Source organism: Catharus ustulatus, chromosome 2, assembly GCF_009819885.2.
Source record: "Catharus ustulatus isolate bCatUst1 chromosome 2, bCatUst1.pri.v2, whole genome shotgun sequence".
In the NCBI taxonomy this organism is placed as follows: domain Eukaryota; kingdom Metazoa; phylum Chordata; class Aves; order Passeriformes; family Turdidae; genus Catharus; species Catharus ustulatus.
Window position 1 is genome coordinate 29,648,560 of NC_046222.1, and position 18,594 is coordinate 29,667,153.

General features: G+C 48.1%; 1 protein-coding gene across 1 annotated transcript; it reads left to right on the plus strand.

Annotated features, from left to right (window-relative positions):
* Positions 1-12,031: 12,031 nt before the first annotated feature.
* On the plus strand, positions 12,032-17,517 carry LAG3 (lymphocyte activating 3). Its single transcript, XM_033053345.1, has 8 exons — positions 12,032-12,098; positions 12,329-12,500; positions 12,673-12,899; positions 13,169-13,426; positions 13,607-13,900; positions 14,231-14,521; positions 14,791-14,906; positions 17,410-17,517. Exons 1-8 carry the CDS (start codon positions 12,044-12,046, stop codon positions 17,515-17,517), a joined length of 1,521 nt encoding a protein of 506 aa, XP_032909236.1. The 5' UTR covers positions 12,032-12,043.
* The last annotated feature ends 1,077 nt before the right edge of the window (positions 17,518-18,594 follow it).

Sequence of the window (18,594 nt, forward strand, 5' to 3'; positions counted from 1 at the left end):
CCTTCTCATTTCCCCTTAGGCAAATGATCCCCTCTGCCCAGCTTCTCTTGTCTTTCACACCAGTTTTAACTCAATAGATGATACAAGACTGGAATAATCAAAACCATCACATGGGCAGAGTTGTGAACCCTCCTTCAGACCTGGAAAAACTGAGCCCTCCAGCCCCTGCTGGTCTGGGAGGAAAATCCTTATTGCTTCAGGAAAGTCCATAATCACCTTGTTGCACTAGCTTTAAAAAAAAAGGTGAAGATCAATTATTTCTCCTCTCCCCCACCACTTCCCCTGGGATCAGGGGCTTCTTTAGTGCCTCTGGTTAGGAGACACATTGCTCTGCCACATGGGAAACTGAAACAATTTGCCTTCCCAGATCCATAAGAAGCCCGTGTACTTTTCCCTCCCACCTCTCTCCCTTATTTCAAACACGGAGTCAAAGATAGCCATGCTCATGGCTGCTGCAGTCTGTTTTCCCAGAAAAGGAGTCTGTTTATGTGTGTGGGCTCAAGCTCAGGACATATTGCAGATGGACAGGACGTCTCATCACTGGGTGAATTTGGGGTTTCCTTCTGTGGTGACCTGACCCCAGCTGGACCTCAGAAGTCCACCAAAGCTGCTCTAATGCTCCCCTTCTCAACAGGATGGGGAACAGAAAATACAGCAAAGGCTCATGTTGAGAAAGGTTCATGGGTCAAGATAAAGACAGGGAGAGATTATTCACCAATTACTGTCACAGGCAAAACAGACTTGACTTAGGGAAAATTTAATTTTGTTTATTAATAATCAGATCAGAACAAGATAATGAGAAAATAAAACCAAATCCTAAAACACCTTCCTCTCATCTCTCCTTTCTTCCTGGGCTCAATTCCACTCCCAATTTTCTCTATGTCCTCCCCTCCAGCAGTGCAGGGATTTGCAGCCAGTCTATCACGTATAGCTTCTCACAGAAACCACCCCTGGAGCCCCTGCATGACTGACTAAAACCTTGCCATGCAAACCCAGTACTATTTCCTGGTGAGTTTTCATGGTTTTAGCAAAGTCTGGACAGTCACAGGGGTGAGGAGAGACCTAAGGTCTCTAAGTGTTCAAGGGTCTCAGCCACACAACATGGCTCATGGGCCCGGCGTGGTGCCACCAAGCACAGCTTTGCTCTTACGGGAGCCATTTCCTATCACACACAGAAGATCCTTACTTGTCTCAGGCTGTTCAGGAAGTCTGAGTCCCAGCTGGAAGTTTCTGTGCACAACAGCAGTTCCTCAGCTGAGCCTCACAGAACTGGGATATTGGAGCAGACAAGCTTCACCTCGCCAGGTGCCCCTGTGCAGCAGGCTACGGCAGGGGGCTCGGTGACTTGCTGCATGTCACTCACGGAAGGGGGCAGAAGAGCACATGACTCGTGTGCGCTGTGGGTGACATCTGCCTGATGCTACTTGTCACCAGGGGGCTGTATGAGCTGCACGTTCTATAGACACGAGTGTTTTTTGAAATTACATGTATTGTTCCCATTCTCTACCATGTATCTTAAACACTGCATCTCAAGAAGTCCAGGTCAGCTTTTCCAGTGTTCTGCCTGAGTACAAGAGGCTTTACTCCCAGTTCAATGCCTTAAGTCATGCAGTGGTGTCATGTCAGCAGGGTGTTTAGCCGCACGTCCTGTGAGGAAGGATCTTGTCCCTAAGTCCAAAATGTTACCAGGGCTCCCTGCATCCAAGATAGAAGATCCTGCAACCAGTAAAGAATGTAAGATGTAGCAAAAATAGCCAGTTTCCAGAGCTTTGTGATTACCTGCATCTGCCAACGCCTCACTGGCAGCTCAGGTAGAGTCATGGCTTAGACCTTCCCTGGTCTTACAACAATTCACACATCATTTTAGGATGCATTTATTAGGCTGGACAATTTGTAATGAAACCTTTCAAAGCCCCTTCCCTGAAGCATCCTTCAGCAGCTTTTCTGTTGCTGCATATCCAAATGACTTGACAAAAAGGTCTTTTCTGGATAGCACTTCCCAGCATGACCCCAGCATGACCCAAGGTAGGCTTGTTCATAAGCACACCAGAAATCCCACTGGAAAACTTACAGCTGGTTGCTGTTTTCTTTTGGGAAGTTTCTTGGTACTTACACATTTTTGCTGTGTCAGATCCAGTTTTGAAAAGAGCTGAAGCTATTGAATATGGCTCCAACAAACCTCCCGAGCTTCCAGAACAGCAGCATGGTAAATATGGACCCAGATTTGAGCTGGGAATTTGATGCTTCTTCACAAGGTAAATTTCACAGAAGACTCAGCAGGGATGTTTGGAAAAGCCAGCCTTGTAATTCAAATGAGTCAGGAGGTTTTGCTTATAACTAAAGAAAATACAGACTGCTTCAAGGTCTGTGAATCCCTTTCCATAGCTGTGGAAATAAGCATTCTGGTATAGCATTGCTAATGGTGTGCCATGCTGACTCCCGTTTCTCGCTGGGAGAGGATCCTGTTCTGCCTCAGTTTCTCTATGCTTTAAAGGGCTTTCAGATCAAATCCTGACTTCAGATCAAATATCCATCTGTGGCAGGATGCCTATAGGTGTTTCCAGTATCTCCCAGGGCTGCTTTTGCTTTTACTTCCAAGTGTGAAAAGCCTACAGATGGGATTCCAGACTGCAGCCAGAAAGGAAGACAGGTGTCATGGAGTTGGGATAGAGTGGTGACAGCTGTGGTGTCCCAGCTGCTGTACAGCAGAACACCTTAGTGCCGCACATATTCTTATCACTGAGGACTCCAGGGTAACCTCCAGCAGGACCAAGTCTTTCTGCCTTAACTCGGGGCACAAAGGCTGAGCCCTAAACTCGTTTTTCAAGACTTCTGCTTGTGCTGAAAAGCAGCAGCACCCTGAGAGAACAGGCAGCACAATCCAACACGGCTCAGACTGGTACCTCTCAGCATGGAGGGTGCACCTCACGCTGCTTTTCTTGATCCCCGGGGACAGATGCAGTATCTCCGGGAGAGGCATGTCTGGAGTCCTTCAAGCACAGATTTCCCGCCTAACAAGGGCTCCCTGGTGGCATCAAACCCGACGTGGTCGGGAATACACGACCGGAAAATTGCGAACAGATTTCATCCAAAATGCTGAGCTGTGAGCTGCCTCCCAGCGGGGAGCAGCCAGGAATGGCTCTGATCACACCAGCGCTGAACCCGGAGAACTGAGAAGTCCCTGTGTGGTCAGTCACGGTCAGATTGGTCTTGGCTGAGTGTCCACAGGTTGATTTGAGGGCACACAGGTGTCTCTGTCTTCCAGGAGATACGGTCCTTTGCCTAGAGAGTCCAAGGCAAGCCCGAGGGACCTCCACTAGAAAAGGCACATATGGATTTTGGACTCTTTCCTAGTAGTGTTCCTTCCCTTATAGGATCCCTGGGTATAGCCTTGGAGTTTTACTGTTCCACCCTTAGGAAGTAGGGGTCTGTTTTTCTCACTGACTACAGCTTCAGTTCTACATGGCAGCAATAGCATTTAAAAAGTTTTCTGTCCCTTCCACCCTCAGCACAGTTTACCATGCAGTCATTCATGCTCAGGCAGCTATCTGTAGCAACCTGCCATGGAAGTAGTTTTAGTTATTACCTATTCTAGTTACACACTCACATTTTATTGTCCTCCTTTCAAACCAAAATTTTTCATTAGTCTGTCTTAGAACCCCACGAAGGATCATATTATCAGAAATTGTGCCAGTGGCAGTGAATATGTAGCCAGGGGCTGTCATTCCCTAGAATTGAGACCAGAAGACAAGCTTGGAAGAGCATCTCTTGGATCAGTTTCCTCATGAGAGCAGCTGTAAGATGGAATCCCAGCCTCAAGAGGCTTTACAGAAGGTTTACAGATCGTATTCTAACCCTTGAATGAGTATGCCACTTCACTTTGAGAACAACTGGTTTTTATATTGACCTCAAACATTTGTTTTTCACAGACCTGGAAATGCTGTTATTATTTGCTTGGTTTATTTCTTTTTTTCTTTTGAATAACTACTCTTGTGCCAGTATGACTGTAGACTCCTTTTCCATTATTAAGGCTTCTGAACTTTACATTGGCTCTTGCCTGGACCATTTTACCCATATTTCCTCCTCTGCACAAGCTGATCTGGTTTTACAGTTCAGAGAGGGGGTACGCAGAGCGCTTGGGGTTACCAGTCCCCCAGAGTGACTTTTATTTTGACTTAATAAGCAACACACAGAAGAAAAGCATAGTAATTAAAAAAAAATAATGAAAACATAGAAACCCCTGTATGTCCTTCAGGGCTGGAACAAATGAGCTCTCTGAGCACCTGTAGCTAGGGAAAAAACAGGCAGTCCCTGCCAAACTCAGGGGAAAGTCCCCACACCCACATGCCACTGCCACCTCACATCATTTGAGTCCAGGAGCTTTTCTCTTCCTTTTCCCTGTGGCTCATGTGCCTCAGATCAGCAGTCATGTTCATCCACTGTTTCCCTCCACTGGAGTCTTGCAAAGCAAGACAAACTGGCTTTTACTTCTGAGTCTTAAAAAGGGCACACACGAACTCTTAGAAAGGTGCTCTAGTCGGGGCTGTGAGTAAGGGAAAAGCCTGAAGAAACCCGAGTAGACACTGTTTTATTCTTATGATGGTGATCACCTGGCTCGATTTCCTTAATCCTGCAGAGTCCCACATCCTAGGGCTGAGCAAGAGGATGCCATCTACCATTTTTCGTGTAAACAGTCTGCAGGTGGTGAAGAGGCCGCAACAAGAATTCTTCCTGTGTCAGTGCCTTTTTGTGAGGAACATGCACCTCTTTCCAGACAGATTTTGGGGTTTAATTTCAAGCCGCTGGTCATCTTTGTGTTCCTCTGCTGCAGTGGAGAGCCTGCCTCTAGCTCACATCTTCTGCTCATGGGAAAAAAATACCGAAGATGGATTGTGCAAGAGTCAAGGACATCCTAAGCTGCCACTCATACCAGGTCAGCATATTTGAAAGCCAGAGAGGAACTGATCCTCCATAAATAACCCAATTTGTATTTGAACTCATTTATACTCCTGGCCTCCTCTAACAAGGATTATACCATCTTTGTGACATGTAAAATAAATTTCCTTTTGTTTTCAGTAAAGTTGCTGCCTGAGCTCACCACTGTTTTCTTCAGACTAGGGAGAAGAAATCAAACACCTCAGATTCATTCATTTCAAAGCAAGATCCCCAGGCTCTCAAGTGAGGGTTTTTTTTTGTAACACTCTTCTAAATACTTTTCCATTTTTCCACATATTTTTTCGAAATATGGACACATTCCAGTAACTTGTGCTGTAAACAGAGGTAACACAATCTGTTCACTCTTTGAGATCCCATTTTATACAGCATGTTATCATCTATCTCCCTCCCTGGAGTCTTGTCTTCCCAGGATACTGTATTCTGTTCTGGAAGTGTGATCCGCATACTTTTTTCCTCAACATAGAACCTTATGTTTGAATTCTAAGTGTTACTTTACCAGGGGTCTTAGGAGGCAGTGGCTTCCCATCAACCTAGCCAAATATATGCACCATGCGAGAAGAGACAGTCACACCTGCAGAGCACTGAAACCCTCCTAACTGTGTTTTGGCAGTATAAGGCTTCCATGGGTATTTGGATGTTGAACAGATCCTGTAGCAGCCTATAGCACTGGAAGCTCACAGAGTCTGAATTTTTAGGATACTTTCATCAGCAAAGGGTCTGAAGTATTTACATAGGACACAAAAGCATTAGCTGCTTTATCTTCTACTCAGTCACACGCTGTGCAGCTAAAGAGAGTCCTTTGGTCTTTTGTGGCTTTCAGAGGAGAACCTGGCAGAGAAACCTGTTACAGTGGAGAGAACACTGCTCAGCACGTACTCCTGGAGAATGGGAGAATGGGGTCTGATGTCTACAAACAGAAACTTCTTAGAATCAGGAAAAATTATAAATGGCACCAAAAAAAAAAAAAAAAAAAAAAAAAAAAAAAAAAAAAAAAATCAAGCTTAAACCCATGTTTACTCCATGTCACCTCAATTGCACCCCCACTGACCAGCTCCTGGTAGAACTTTTAATATTTAGTTTGCTCTCCATTTTGGGAACCCAGATCTCTCCCAGCCCTCATCATGACACAGGAGACCCCACCCCTCCCTGGGAATTTTAAAGTCCATTTATAGCTCCAACTCTTTGGTCCCAGCCTCCTTTGAGGATGAATAAGGGTCAGCCCTTACACCAAAAAGGCTGTTGTATGTGCCAGTCATCTTCCAGCACGGTGAGAATGGGGTTACTCCAGAGATAGTGAGGTCTCTATACAGTGCTGAAGGCAAGAGCTCAGCAGACGATGATTATCCACAATTGGAGGTGTTCAGGATTTGCCTGGGCCAGGCCCTGAGCAACCCAGTCTAGTCTGAGAATCACACTTCTGGGAGCAGAGGGGTGGAGTGGAGACCCAGAGGTGCCTTCCTTAGATTCTGTGATTAACAAACAAGTGGGTATATTTGGTTTTGTGGGGCTTTTTCTTAGTGGGGCTGTAGAAGATGTCTTACAGAAGTATACCTGCTTACAGGGTGCTACCTGCCATGAGGTGCCAAGTAGAGAGGAAATTGAAAAAACAGCTCAGCTGCCAGCACCCTCTGAATTGCAGTCTGGCACACAATCCTGTTAAGCCAGCACAAATGCAAAGTGTTGCAGAAAGGGGCAGTCCCATCCTCCCTTTCATCTCTCCTGCTGCCTCTCTTTTGTCAACACTGGTGAGCAGTGGAGAATTGATCCAGCTGAAAACTAAACTGTAAAGGAATAAATCCATTTTGATTTACAATGAGCTCTTTCAGTTTAAAAATGCACCATCTCCTTCCCTACCAATTTTTTGTTCAGAGCAAAGTGGCTGGGGATCACCAAATCAGAGCCTTTATTCTCTTCAGGACAATTCTGGAGCACTGCTGTGCTCTTCCTTGCTGTGCCATCACCCACAGCAACCTTCCCTGTGGCTGTACTCTCCTGCAAATGATTTCTCATAGCATCACATGCTCCTTTAGTTACCCTACACTTTTTCATATCTAGCTTTTCCACTAAGAAAGAAACAACATATTCTTTATACATACATACTAAGTGTTTGCCTGCAGCTTTCAGAGATCCAGTGTGCCATGAGACACAGGCTCCTGTTCTCCTGCCATGGTGCACCATGAAAACACAGGACATGAATCAGATCTACTTTTCACAGCTCCTGAGGACATGTACAACTAAGCCTAGAGCCTGATCCCTCTGTGCCCTGAACAACAGCATCTGAGACATGTGCCTTTTCTGTGTTGGAGAGACCCATGGTACTGCCCAGAGCAGGACACAGAAAGGATTTGAGCCCCACGAGCAGAAGGCACATCCTTTTGTGGTGGTTGTTATAGCCAGTCAGGAGAAACAGCAGCAATAAGGATATGAGCCTGAAATATTTGGATCAAACTTTCTCTCTTGGCACCGGGAGAAATATTATTGTTCCCCCAGATCTGCTGCTGGGTCTTGAGACCAGCAGACACAATCCCCATCTATTCTGAAAGTCCCATAGGCCAAAACATCTCCAGGAAAAGCAATTAGACGGTCTCCCTAAAAAACTGTGAAGAGACTGAAAGCCAAAGAAGCCACACCTAAGAAGGGGCTTTTTTTGCAGTCTGTTGGGAGAATCTGGGCACCCTGGTTTCACTCTATGTCCAGCATCATCCTCACAGCCTGCCCTGCCACCACCTGGCCACCACGTGTTGAGCTCCTGGGTACCTCTTTGCTCTTGAGAAAACCCACTGCAGCGCTGGGACATTTGAGAGGCTATTGCATATTTTTCCATTGGATTAAAAGCATGAATGCTGCAATGAGAGATGAGTCAAAATGTAACCTAGCCTGCTGCATGGATTTTTGTAGTTAATCCACTTTGTCCTCTGTGTTGCCAAACACAAGGGCTGTGTCATCAAAGACATCACTTAACTAGATACTGGCCAAGGTACTGATAAGACATCATCATCTTCACATGTAGTTTTGGATGGTCAAAGGGGATCCTGCAGCATCCCATCTTTCCTGCAGGAAGGATCTTTTGAAAGAGAATACTTATACACTTCTTCACAGTGAGTGCTGGCCAGATACAAGTTGCCAGCTGCCAAATATGCCCATGAATGCTGCAGATTGTCTTCAGTAATTAAATCACCAGGGCTTTTTTTAGAAGAAATGCAGCCCACAGCTTCAGTCAGCACCCCCCAGTGCTATTCCTGACTTTCTAATTCAGATTTCTCCAGGATATTTTGCTGTCTGCTGAGGATTGTCATACAAAGGGTGCTCACCTTTTAGCACTGTAGAAAGAGGCTGAAGATTTGTCTTAAAACCCCATAAAGGTAAGTTTTCCTAAAGGTGTTTCTGTGGGATTCTGAGAAGCAGGCCACTGCTAGGCTCTCTTCAGCACCTTATCAGAGACCTGTGGAGACTCAGGCACTGTCCATACAGCAAACCTTCTAAAGAGGGCATTTCCAGAAAAGCCTGCCAGTCAGGCACCAAGTCACTCTTCTTACTCCAAGAACTTTTGCAGGGTTTCACCTGGATCTGCTGAATGACGTGGACTTTCTCCTTTCCAATCCTCTTCTCCTCACTCCTTTTACGGACCCTTCACCTCAGGTGAATGGGTCCCTCTGACATGTGGTATACCCTGCTCTTAGGGGAATAATTTGCTGCTTCCAGGCATCACGGAGGGACAGAAAGAAGACTGGAGCAGCCATTGCCTCCCTCAAAAAAGGAAGTTTGTACCCACCCTCAACTTAATTCCATACACAGAATGAATCTTGGGTTGGTGCCTTGGTAGAAACCACCATGGCCCTCTGTGTGGCCCTCTGCCCCAGGGGTGCTCTTTTGATGTGTTTCCCCACTGTGCATTTCACACAAAGCCTACCAAGATGTGGGCAGTGCCTCTTTCTGCTTCAGTGTTCTGCTGCCTGACCGCTCTGCAGCAACACCATCTTGGCTTGGGAGCCACTGCATCTGTCCCAAGTGCCCAGAGAGGGCCAGCTCCACTCCTTGCCCTCTGCAGCTGACCTTAGACCTCTTTTAGCTCCCTAAGCTTCCCACTCACTGCCAGAACTCTTGCAGTTAATCCCAGTCTGATCCCTGGAAACCCTGATGCCTGTGCAGGTGCCTATTGAGTACCAACCTGCCCAGCAGCTCTTGCTCACACCACATCCCTGCCAGACTTTCCCTTCTGTTTGCCCGGGTGTGGCTGCTTTTTGTTTACAGTCCCTTGCCACAGAGTTATTAGTTATCTCTTATTAGTAAGTAACTTGTTTTTTGCTTGCTGTGTTTGCTTTTGTGCTGGGCAAACAGCAGTCAGGATGTTTTACCTGAGGTCCTTCTGGCGAGCACTTTCTCAGGAACACCCAGACCAGCTGATAACCCAGGCTACAAGCCACAGAGTGGGTTCTTATATCAGCTCTAGTCTCCAGATAAATTCTGGAGCACCTCAGAAAGTCAGCATAAAGCAGAAGATTGTGACCAGTTTCAGACTGGATGCTGCAAGGACCAAAATGTGAAAGTGGAATCTCTCAGAGAAAAGCATGGTGTCACAGCAATCTGAAAACATGACGAAAAATTCCTTTAGTGACACTAACTCAATGATACTGCAGAATAGTGTTTTCTATTCCTGTTTTTCGTGGTAAGAGTAGTTGCATCTGTAAGACATGCCAAGGCAGACAAGAAAAGCGATGTATTAAGGTTGTGCATGAGGTGTCTGCTGTGGGTGCGCCTGGAACATGGCTGAATCTACTAATGCCTGACACAGACAAAGGAGCATTTAGTGAGCTGGGCTCCTGTCTCCCTGACCCTGGACACTCCCTTTGTAGCCTGCCTGTCATTTCCCATGGCTCTGCCAGAGTCCCACATGTGCCTGCCAGCTAGGGGACCCACACAGGAGCTTCTCAGAAGACGTTCCCTGCTGATCTTTCTCTGGTCACTGTTATCGCTGCGCCGGGGTCCTGTTCTGGGAGATGACGAAAATGCCATTCGAGGGAGTCAGCATTTAAAGTGGGTCGTTAGCCAGAAACGTCACCGTGTCTTTGCTAAAGATAGCCTGGTGCTGAGTAAAATGGTGCCTCCAAAACCTTCATTTCACAACATGCTCACTCAGCATAATAAGCCCTGAGTCCCAAATGCCCCCCCAGTGCCAGGCAATGCCTGTCATTTTCCTGGGCTGTCCGTCAGTCCCTTGGGACCTCGGGAAGCGGCAGCAGGATGGAAACACATCCTCTCCTATGCTGTCTTACAAGAGACAAACATTTCACAGAGTACAGGTTCCACTAAGGATGGTTTGGGGGGCGAGAGGGGGACAGTGCCAAGGTGCCAAGGCTACGAGTGCAGGGAGGGTTGAAATGAAGGGGGACAGCAGTGAGCTCGGTGCGTCCCCTGAAAAAAGCCAGAAGGGGAGCAGAGGGTGCTGGACTGTGGAGCCATACATGTCTCCCCACCACAGTTCCAGCTCCTTCCTCTCTCTCTTTCTCTCTCTCTCTCTCTCTCGTCTTCACCCACACACTCACACCATTCTTGCGCTGCTGATTCAAGGGAAAGAGAGGTTGATGTTTTCTGCTCGAACTGGTCACCACAAACTGTTTTTCTTGAACAGGAGGAAAAAACACCCCCTGACTGCTGTCACAAGTTCTCCCCTATCTTCACTTGTCTCTTCCTCTCTCATGCAATCCCCGGGGCTCTGTCACACAAGAGGGCATGAAGGGCCACTACAGAGCAGTCCCTCATGGGCATGGAGGCACACAAGGTTGCACTACTCCGGAGGCTGAACACCCATGTGGATGAAAGACCTGAGAGCTGGCCCTGCTGAAGGGAAGCATAGCACTATAGCCCTGTCTCTCTTTTGTACCCCGCCTTCACCACACAGATAAGGAAAATGAGACAGTAAGCAAGAGTTCCTTCTACTGTCAAGAAGTGGCCACTAGGAGTCACCTCCCTTCCCTCAGCCTCAGAAAAAGCCCAAGCTCTTGATGGATGAGCAACTGAGGGGCTTGGGTGTCTGACACCCATCACGAAGGGCTGGTAAGTCCAAAAGAAGCAGAGCCAGTGGGTTGCTGGAAATTGTGAACCACAACAGTGGGGGTTCTCTGAGACAAAGGGGCCCCAGGAAGAGGCACATGGATGGAAATATTTGCCCTGTGCAAAGGCCAGCAGCTGCATGGGGGCTAGGATGAGCCCCCTCAGCACATGAGCTCAAGTGGGTTTCCCCCAGAGCTGCTGGAGCAGGAGGTTTCCTTTCTCTCACACCTCAGAGTGAGAGCATGCAACCCCTCTTTTCAGTGCTTATTTTTTCTCTCTGAATGCTCCCCTCTGTCTCCTTGGACTACCTCAACTGTGTCCCATACTAGCCCTGGACTCTAGATTGGTGAATCACATGTGTCCTGGTTGGAGCTTAGCACAGACCCTTTCCTAAGGCTGCCTGTGAACTGACCAATGAGAAAAAAACCACTAAATCAGCACATTTGAAAGATTAAAGAAGGAAAAGAATTATAATAATGAGAAAAACAATAAAAGAAAGAACAGCAGAAAAAAGAGACCAACATGTTCTCAAAAGCCCTGAAACAAATAGAGAATCTGTAAGAGATGGGAAGATCAAACCAAAAAAGGTAAGAGATGAAAGAAAAACATGAAGGGTACTTGCTGGGAAGTGTCTTCTACACTTTTTCCACTGGCTATATAGAAGCGAAACTTGTGAGAAAAACAACAGCGACCCAAAGAATTTCCACTAAAAGATGCTTAGAACAGTGTCTCTGGTCCCTCCCTCCTGTGCCCTCACGTGCCTCAGGCTCCTACTGGTTTCTTGGCCGTGACGCATCTTCTTAGTGATATGAGGAAATTCACTGCCCACCTGCAATATAAAGGCATTTAGAGAAATGCTTTGATCACAGAGAGAGAGAGAGCATGACAGCAAGCACATCCCACTGACCCCTCTGTGCTCACCCACCCACTCTAACAACCTTCTGTGCCCATGCCTCATTTTTGCTGATCTCTTCAAGCTTTGGACCTCATCAAGCACAGAACTGAGTGAGAAGCAGCCCCTCTGCTCGATGCCACCATGAGACTGGTGTCCCTGGGGCTGTTCCTCACCTTCACTCTGCCGCCTTTCACTGGTAAGAGGGGCTGAACATATTGGGGAGGGCAGAGTAGCTCAATGATTGGACGCTGGGTGTTACTTGATCCCTGGAAAGGCTGGAAGGGGGAATTTCTGCCCTTCCAACTCCACAGAAAGTGGCCAGATATCATGCTGTATTCTAAGCCACTATGGCAAAGATTGCATCCCCACACCAGAATGGGATAATATTGAATCCCACTCTTTGCTCAACTCTCCATCTTGTTACAGCTGGCCACATCCTACCAGGATTATCGGAGGGCAGAAGCAGGAAGCAGAAAGTGTGGGTCAGAGAGGGGAGTTCAGCCGTGCTGCCCTGCCACTTGGGCCCCAGAAAGACGAAGGAGAGCTCAAAGCAGCTGTCTGACAAGATATCTGTGCTGTGGAAGCGGCATGGGGGAAGGTATACCAGGGCCAAAAGAGATACCTTCTGGGGGAATTGAGGGGTTGGAGGTCTTTTGAGCCCCTTTTCTCCTTCTCCATATTATCTCCTTCCCCATAATCCCTCCTTCCTGCCCCCTCCCTTGGTGTCATGCTTGCCTCTGGCATGAGCTGTTCACTTGTACTGCTTCCAGTGTACACCAGGAGCCACACGTGGTGCTGGAAGTTGGGTACTCGGGCCTCCAGAAGACAGCACTGCTCATGAAGCCCCGGGTGTCACTCCAGGACTCTGCCTTACGCAATGGCAATTTCTCCCTGCGGATCGACCCCGTCTGGAGTGAGGACGTTGGGCTGTATGAGGCACAGGTGAAATACAAAACAGAGGTCCACAGCTGCCTCGTGGAGCTGGGTGTGATCACAGGTAGGAGAGGATGGAAAACCTGGAGAATGTTGATTTCAGGACTGGGGAGGTTATGAAGGTGGGATAGGGTTGGGATGCTGTGTTTGGCAGGGCAGGTGAGAGTACAGGCAGCACCCTCTTGAAAGTGCACTTTCTTGCTGTCTGCCCTCAGCTCTGAAGGGAAAGCTGCCTGAGGGACAAGCTTAGGATAGTGCAGGCACAAAAGGCTGGTTTGGTAGCTCCCCTATGACCTTAGCTCACAACTCCAACCCAAAATCTTCTTTTTGCAGTAACCCTCAGTCCACCCAATCCGGTGATAGAAAATGAGCTGCTCTTGATGAGCTGCAACTCCAGCCACCGTGCCAGCCTTGTGGAGACATGCTGGTTCCATGACAAGCACCCAGGCCCCACCTCCAGGACCCTCTGCTCCTTGTCTGGGACTCTCTCCATCCTCCACCCAGCCATGAGTGATGCGGGCTCCTGGCACTGCCAGCTTCGGTATTCTGATAAGGAGATAATTTCTGCCACATTCAACCTGCAAATTCTAGGTCAGCTCAGCCTCTGTGTTGATACCCCAGCATCCCCAAGCTGATACCTTTGATGTGACTGATTAACCCCAGTGGCCCCAGCTTCCCAGCTCCCACCTTGTCCTCACTTCCCAGGTCAGTCACTTCTCTGAGAAGCTCTTTCCAGGCACCTCCTCACATTGTCTTCTTTCCCTGGCTCAGGTTTTGAAGGCCCAACCAACCCTGTGGTCTATGCAGCAGCTGGGTCTGCAGCTGATCTACCGTGCAGGCTGAGCTACCTTCCCAGTGCCTTTGGGATGAGTGTGGTGGCAGCCCACTGGAGCCACCTTGGAGGAGGACATTTGCAAGACTGGGGCATGTCCCAGAATTTGAGCAGTAGAAGCTTCCCCCTGCATCTCCCGGCTGTGGGGCTGGGTGATGCAGGGCAGTACCGCTGCACTGTCTCTGTAGGACACAGGACAATCAGCAGGGACGTGACCTTGACCGTGGTTACAGGTGAGAGGAGAGACTGGTGGTTGCTTCACCCCTCTGGGGTCCCTCACTGCAGATAAACCTCCCCACATGTCTGTGCAATGAGCATGGGTAGCTCCTTGTCATGGGTTCCCACCCCAGGGCAGAAAACAAGATCTCTTTTCAGGGCATTGCACTGCTGGAATCAGGGGCTTTCCAGGGTGACTTGATTATTCCTCTTAAGAATGAGAAAGACAAAGAAAATAATTTAGAGGAGGTAATAAAGAAGAGATGCAATAGAAGAAGGATGGACGAGGAAAAGATGTGGATATGCTTGTAGTCTTTCCTGAGGTTACTGTTTTCCCTTTGCCACAGTGACTCCAAGCATCCAAGGACCGGTTTCTGAGGGGAATCGTTTGCTGCTCATCTGCCGCCTCACGCACTCCCAGGGACATGAGCGTTTCCAGTGGACACACCTTGACTCAGCCCCTACTAAGAGCAAGCTGGCTGTGGCTGCTCCCCGTAACTTGGAGGGCCACAGTTCCCAGATGGGACCTATCTTGGAAATATCCCAGGTGTCACAAAAGGACACAGGCACCTGGGAATGCAGTGTGTATGGCCCAGAAGGCAGACTGGGAGCAGTGGAATATGATCTGCACATCACAGGTACTGTCCCCCATGGGTCTGCAAACAAACTCTTCTTACCCTACTTAGCTCTCTGGTGACCTTTCCTCTCTCCACCTCATCCTGTCCTTCTCCCCTTGGACCACTTGGATCCCATTTTCTTGTCATCCTCTCTTAGCTTTCACCAGTTCCTCATGCTTTTCCTTCCAGTTCCCTGCACTCCCTCCCGTTTTGTCCATTGTGCACTGCCACCCTTTCCTTGGTGCCAAATCAACCATCCCTTCCTTCCTAACTGTGGTTCCTCCTCACAGGTGCCCAGGTCTCCAGCGCACCCTCCATCTTCAGTGGGCAGATTACTTTTGGGCTCACACTCACCCTCTTCTTCCTGCTTGCTGTTTGTGTTGTAGCTCTGGCCCTACAAAAAAGGGTAAGTGTCTATCACCCCATTTCTGTTATTTTTCCAGTACATCCACCCTTATTTGACCTTCCCTAGATTACTCCAGACACCAGTGAAAGGTCCGGGGGACACAGTGGCCAGAGGAGATATGGGGCTGGAGCAACCTGCTGACAGTGTCATGGACACACGGAAAGCTGTAGCCTGGGCATTGGCAGGTCTGGCTAACCATGGCATTCCTCTGGGGGCAGGTCAGACACCTGAGAGGAGGAAGAAAACCTCCTAAGGGACAATCACAGCCCAGCTTTGAAAAGCTTCATGCTTATTTCCCCAGAGATCAAGACATGCTGTACTAGAGGAGGGCTAATTGCCAAGCTTTTGTGGATGTCCTCTCTCTCATTCCTTAGCTGGATGCTTTAATGCAACCATCTCCTGTTCTGTATCAGTGCCTGCTGGTGCCCAGACACCGATATTGATGCAGGGCTGTTGTTTCTAGCTCAGCCATCACACCTCAGCTCTCAGCTTCTGGCAACTTAATGCCCTTCATTTGCTCAGCTTGTTCCAGTACTTTGTCCTCTGAAAACTCTTCCTCATACCTTGCCTTTATAATCCCCAAGACCAGGCCAGGACTAATCCTTCCCCAGCATGTCACTGGAAAAAACTGTGCGAACAAGTCAGACCGTCTCTCTGCAGTTTTCACATTACTGCTCTGCAAATTAACAACATAGCAAAATCATCCTTCAGGGTTTCATTTTGCAGACAAGGGACACCTTTTGGGAGTAGCTGTGATGCAGCTGCCTTCTACTTAACCTCATGGAAAGGGCCCACAATGATAATTCTGATGGGGAAGGGGCTGGGCGATAAGAGCAAGGTAAGTTTGGGAGAGCTTACCCTGGTGAAAGAGCTGGGAGCCTTGAAACTGCCTTGAGCTGAAGACAAGGGATGTGACAAAATTGATGAAAAGTCTTAGCAAGTCACAGAGACTGAAGACTGAAGGCATGCAGCATCACAAAAGAAGCAAGGTGGAAATTTTCAAAAAACCACTGTGGGTAGTGCAAGAGCAGCTTGTGACAGGTTCTTCGTCATCTGTCCTTAATCAGCACTGATGGTAAAGGATAATATGAGGCAGAAATCTACAGTTTCTGTGTGACTCTCTAAAGTGTGCAAGTCCAGGGCAAGGTGATCAGAACCAACCTTTCTGGCCCAAAACCTTGGACTGGAACCCCTTGACAGTGTACTTGTAAAGTCTCAGCTAGCAGGAAGTAGGATACCTGTGTGTCCAGCTGTTTGCTTAAACAGTTCTCATCCCACCAGGATATTCACCACACCAAAGCATTTCCATATGCCCCCATGGCCCTGCTGTGCTGAGCAAGCCAGGCTACCGTGTTGTAGCACGGGTCCTCTATCCATGGGTGCTCCTCAGCTGGCTCTGGATAGCCCTGCTTTAGCAGGGGGATTGGACTGGATCATCTCCAAAGGTCTTTCCAACCCCAACCACCCTCGGATTCTGTGACTCACACCCTTCTCTGCACAGACTCCCTGCTGGGCTCATCCTCTGCCAGAGTGCAGATGAGGTGCCTGGAGCAGAGATATCAGCTCTTCTCTGGTTCTCTCCCTCTCTCTGCTGGCACCCTCTGAGATTGCATTTGCTGTTCCTTCGCTGGTTAGAAACTGGATGCTCCCTGCAGTGTATCATGCACACCTGTTGGGCTGTTAGGAATTCATTAGGAATTCCTATTCCAATTCCCTGATCCTAACAATCTGATCGGTACTGTTGCATTTCATTGATCCTGTCATTCAGGTTAGTGCTCCTTTCTCCTAAAATATCTGTGTCTCGTCTTGCATGATATTCTCATCCTCTTTCTTCCAAATGAAGCTCCTCAACTCTATCAGCTGCCTGACTCATTAGCATCTTCACACTCTCTGTGCTAATAATGATTGGTCTTTGAAGACTTGTGCTTTTCATTTCCCTTCAGCCTGGCAGAAACCTGTCAGTAAGATCCCAGTTCCTTCCTCTTAGCTGAGATCACACCTACCATGCCATTCTCTAATTTCATCCTCCTTGCTGTACCGTCTGTGTGTAACCCTATACTGCTTTCAGGAGCCCTGAGATCTACCTCTTTTTCATTGTCTAGAAAGCCACTTGAGACAGTGGTTCTGTCTTTAATTTGTTCTTATCTCATTTTGCGCGAGCCTTCATGCCTGTATTACCTCTGTCTGAAAAGGTGTTATAAAATCTGACATACCATCAAACCTGACAGTGGCCTGACCATTGCCCAGGTCAGCCTTTGCTCTCCCTTAGGCAAGTGCTGTCTTTGTTATTCCTTCTGCTCATGACACCACTGAGGATGGTGTCGAGGCAGCCTTCCCCAGAAGAAATTGCATGTCTCAGAGAGTGTCTTTTTCCCTGGCTCTGGGAGGGAATGGGAGCGTTGTGGTTGCAAGCATTAGGACTTGTCCTCTGTGGCAGGAAGAAGGCCAGACTCATGCCATAGTCTGTCTCCTGTGTCTGACGTAGCCTCTGCTTCCCCTTCAGGCGCAGACTCCCGCCTTCCCAGCACTGGAAGGGATGTTTGCAGTCAATGTCCCGTGGAAGTCCATGGAGGAAAACCAGAAAGGGAAGATCCAGCAAACGGAGTGCTGATGGAAGCAGGGGGCATCAGGGCTAGTCTGCATGGGAGGATGAAACTTTGTGTGCCACGCAGAGAGAGATGGGCACCATGCAGACCTCTCAGGAGGGACGAGGGATGGCATGAGCAGTGCAGGGGACCTTGGAAGCTCTGTACCTGCAGAGGGGCTGGAAGCTGCAGCCAGGGCAAGGAAGACTTACCACTGCAGTCAGGTGGCCAGCAGCAGAGATGCTTTGGAGCTGTTGGGGGTATCTGAGCCAGTAGCTACTGCCTGCTTTGGTGCCACATCTCTGTCCCACTCTTTGCCCCTCCTTCACGGCCTCTCTCTCAGGCTTTCTCTGGTGGAACACTTGGATGCAGGACATGGCTGGAATCCATCTCCCTTGCACTCTGACAATGTTTTTTTCCCCATGCTCACTCTCTTCTCCTCTCCCTCTCCCTGCACTGCCCTGCTCACTGCCCTGCTCACTGCCCTGTTGCACATTTTGAGCATTTTAATTTATTAGAAACTAATTTTAGAACTTAAAATAAATTCATATGACAAAAAACCCCATTGACCCTGTGTGTGCTTGTGGAGGATCGTGCCTCTTTGGAGCCAGGTATATCTCTGCCTGTGTGAAGTCATTTCTAAGGATTTTGCTGCCTTCTCTTTCTCTTTCAGTTCTGTTTTATTGAAGTTGCCTGTTCATTTCTGACATTTTCACAGTGGGGAAGGGGAAATTAAATGTCACTAGAGAAGGAAGAATCACAGGTTCAGTCTCTCCTTTTTGCTGCATTTCAGAGCCTTCTTTTCTTTTTTTTTCCCATCTGACTGTCCTTGTTCATTCATTCATTTATTCCTTTAGTCCTCACATTTTTTTCTGAAAGATCTATGAGTGGTATTGTGGCTCTTTGTCACTCTCTTCCTGCTAAGGATGCACTTAGCAATGTAAGCATGAGTCTGCCAGGCCCTGCCTCTCAAGACCTTCAATGTGTTTTGGTTTCATGCAGTCAGAGAATGCTCTTCACTTCCCCTCTGAACAGCCATGGAGGACTGTGGTACTGCTCTTGAACAGCCATTGAAGGCTGCCCCAGAAGAAACACTTATTAGT

What these genes read in the sequence shown, in the direction of transcription:
- LAG3 (XM_033053345.1), top strand. Translation starts at nt 12,044, where the DNA reads ATGAGACTGGTGTCCCTGGGGCTGTTCCTCACCTTCACTCTGCCGCCT. An exon ending in GACCTTGACCGTGGTTACAG is followed by an intron (nt 13,901 to 14,230) that starts GTGAGAGGAGAG and finishes CCTTTGCCACAG; the next exon opens with TGACTCCAAGCATCCAAGGA. An exon ending in ATATGATCTGCACATCACAG is followed by an intron (nt 14,522 to 14,790) that starts GTACTGTCCCCC and finishes TCCTCCTCACAG; the next exon opens with GTGCCCAGGTCTCCAGCGCA.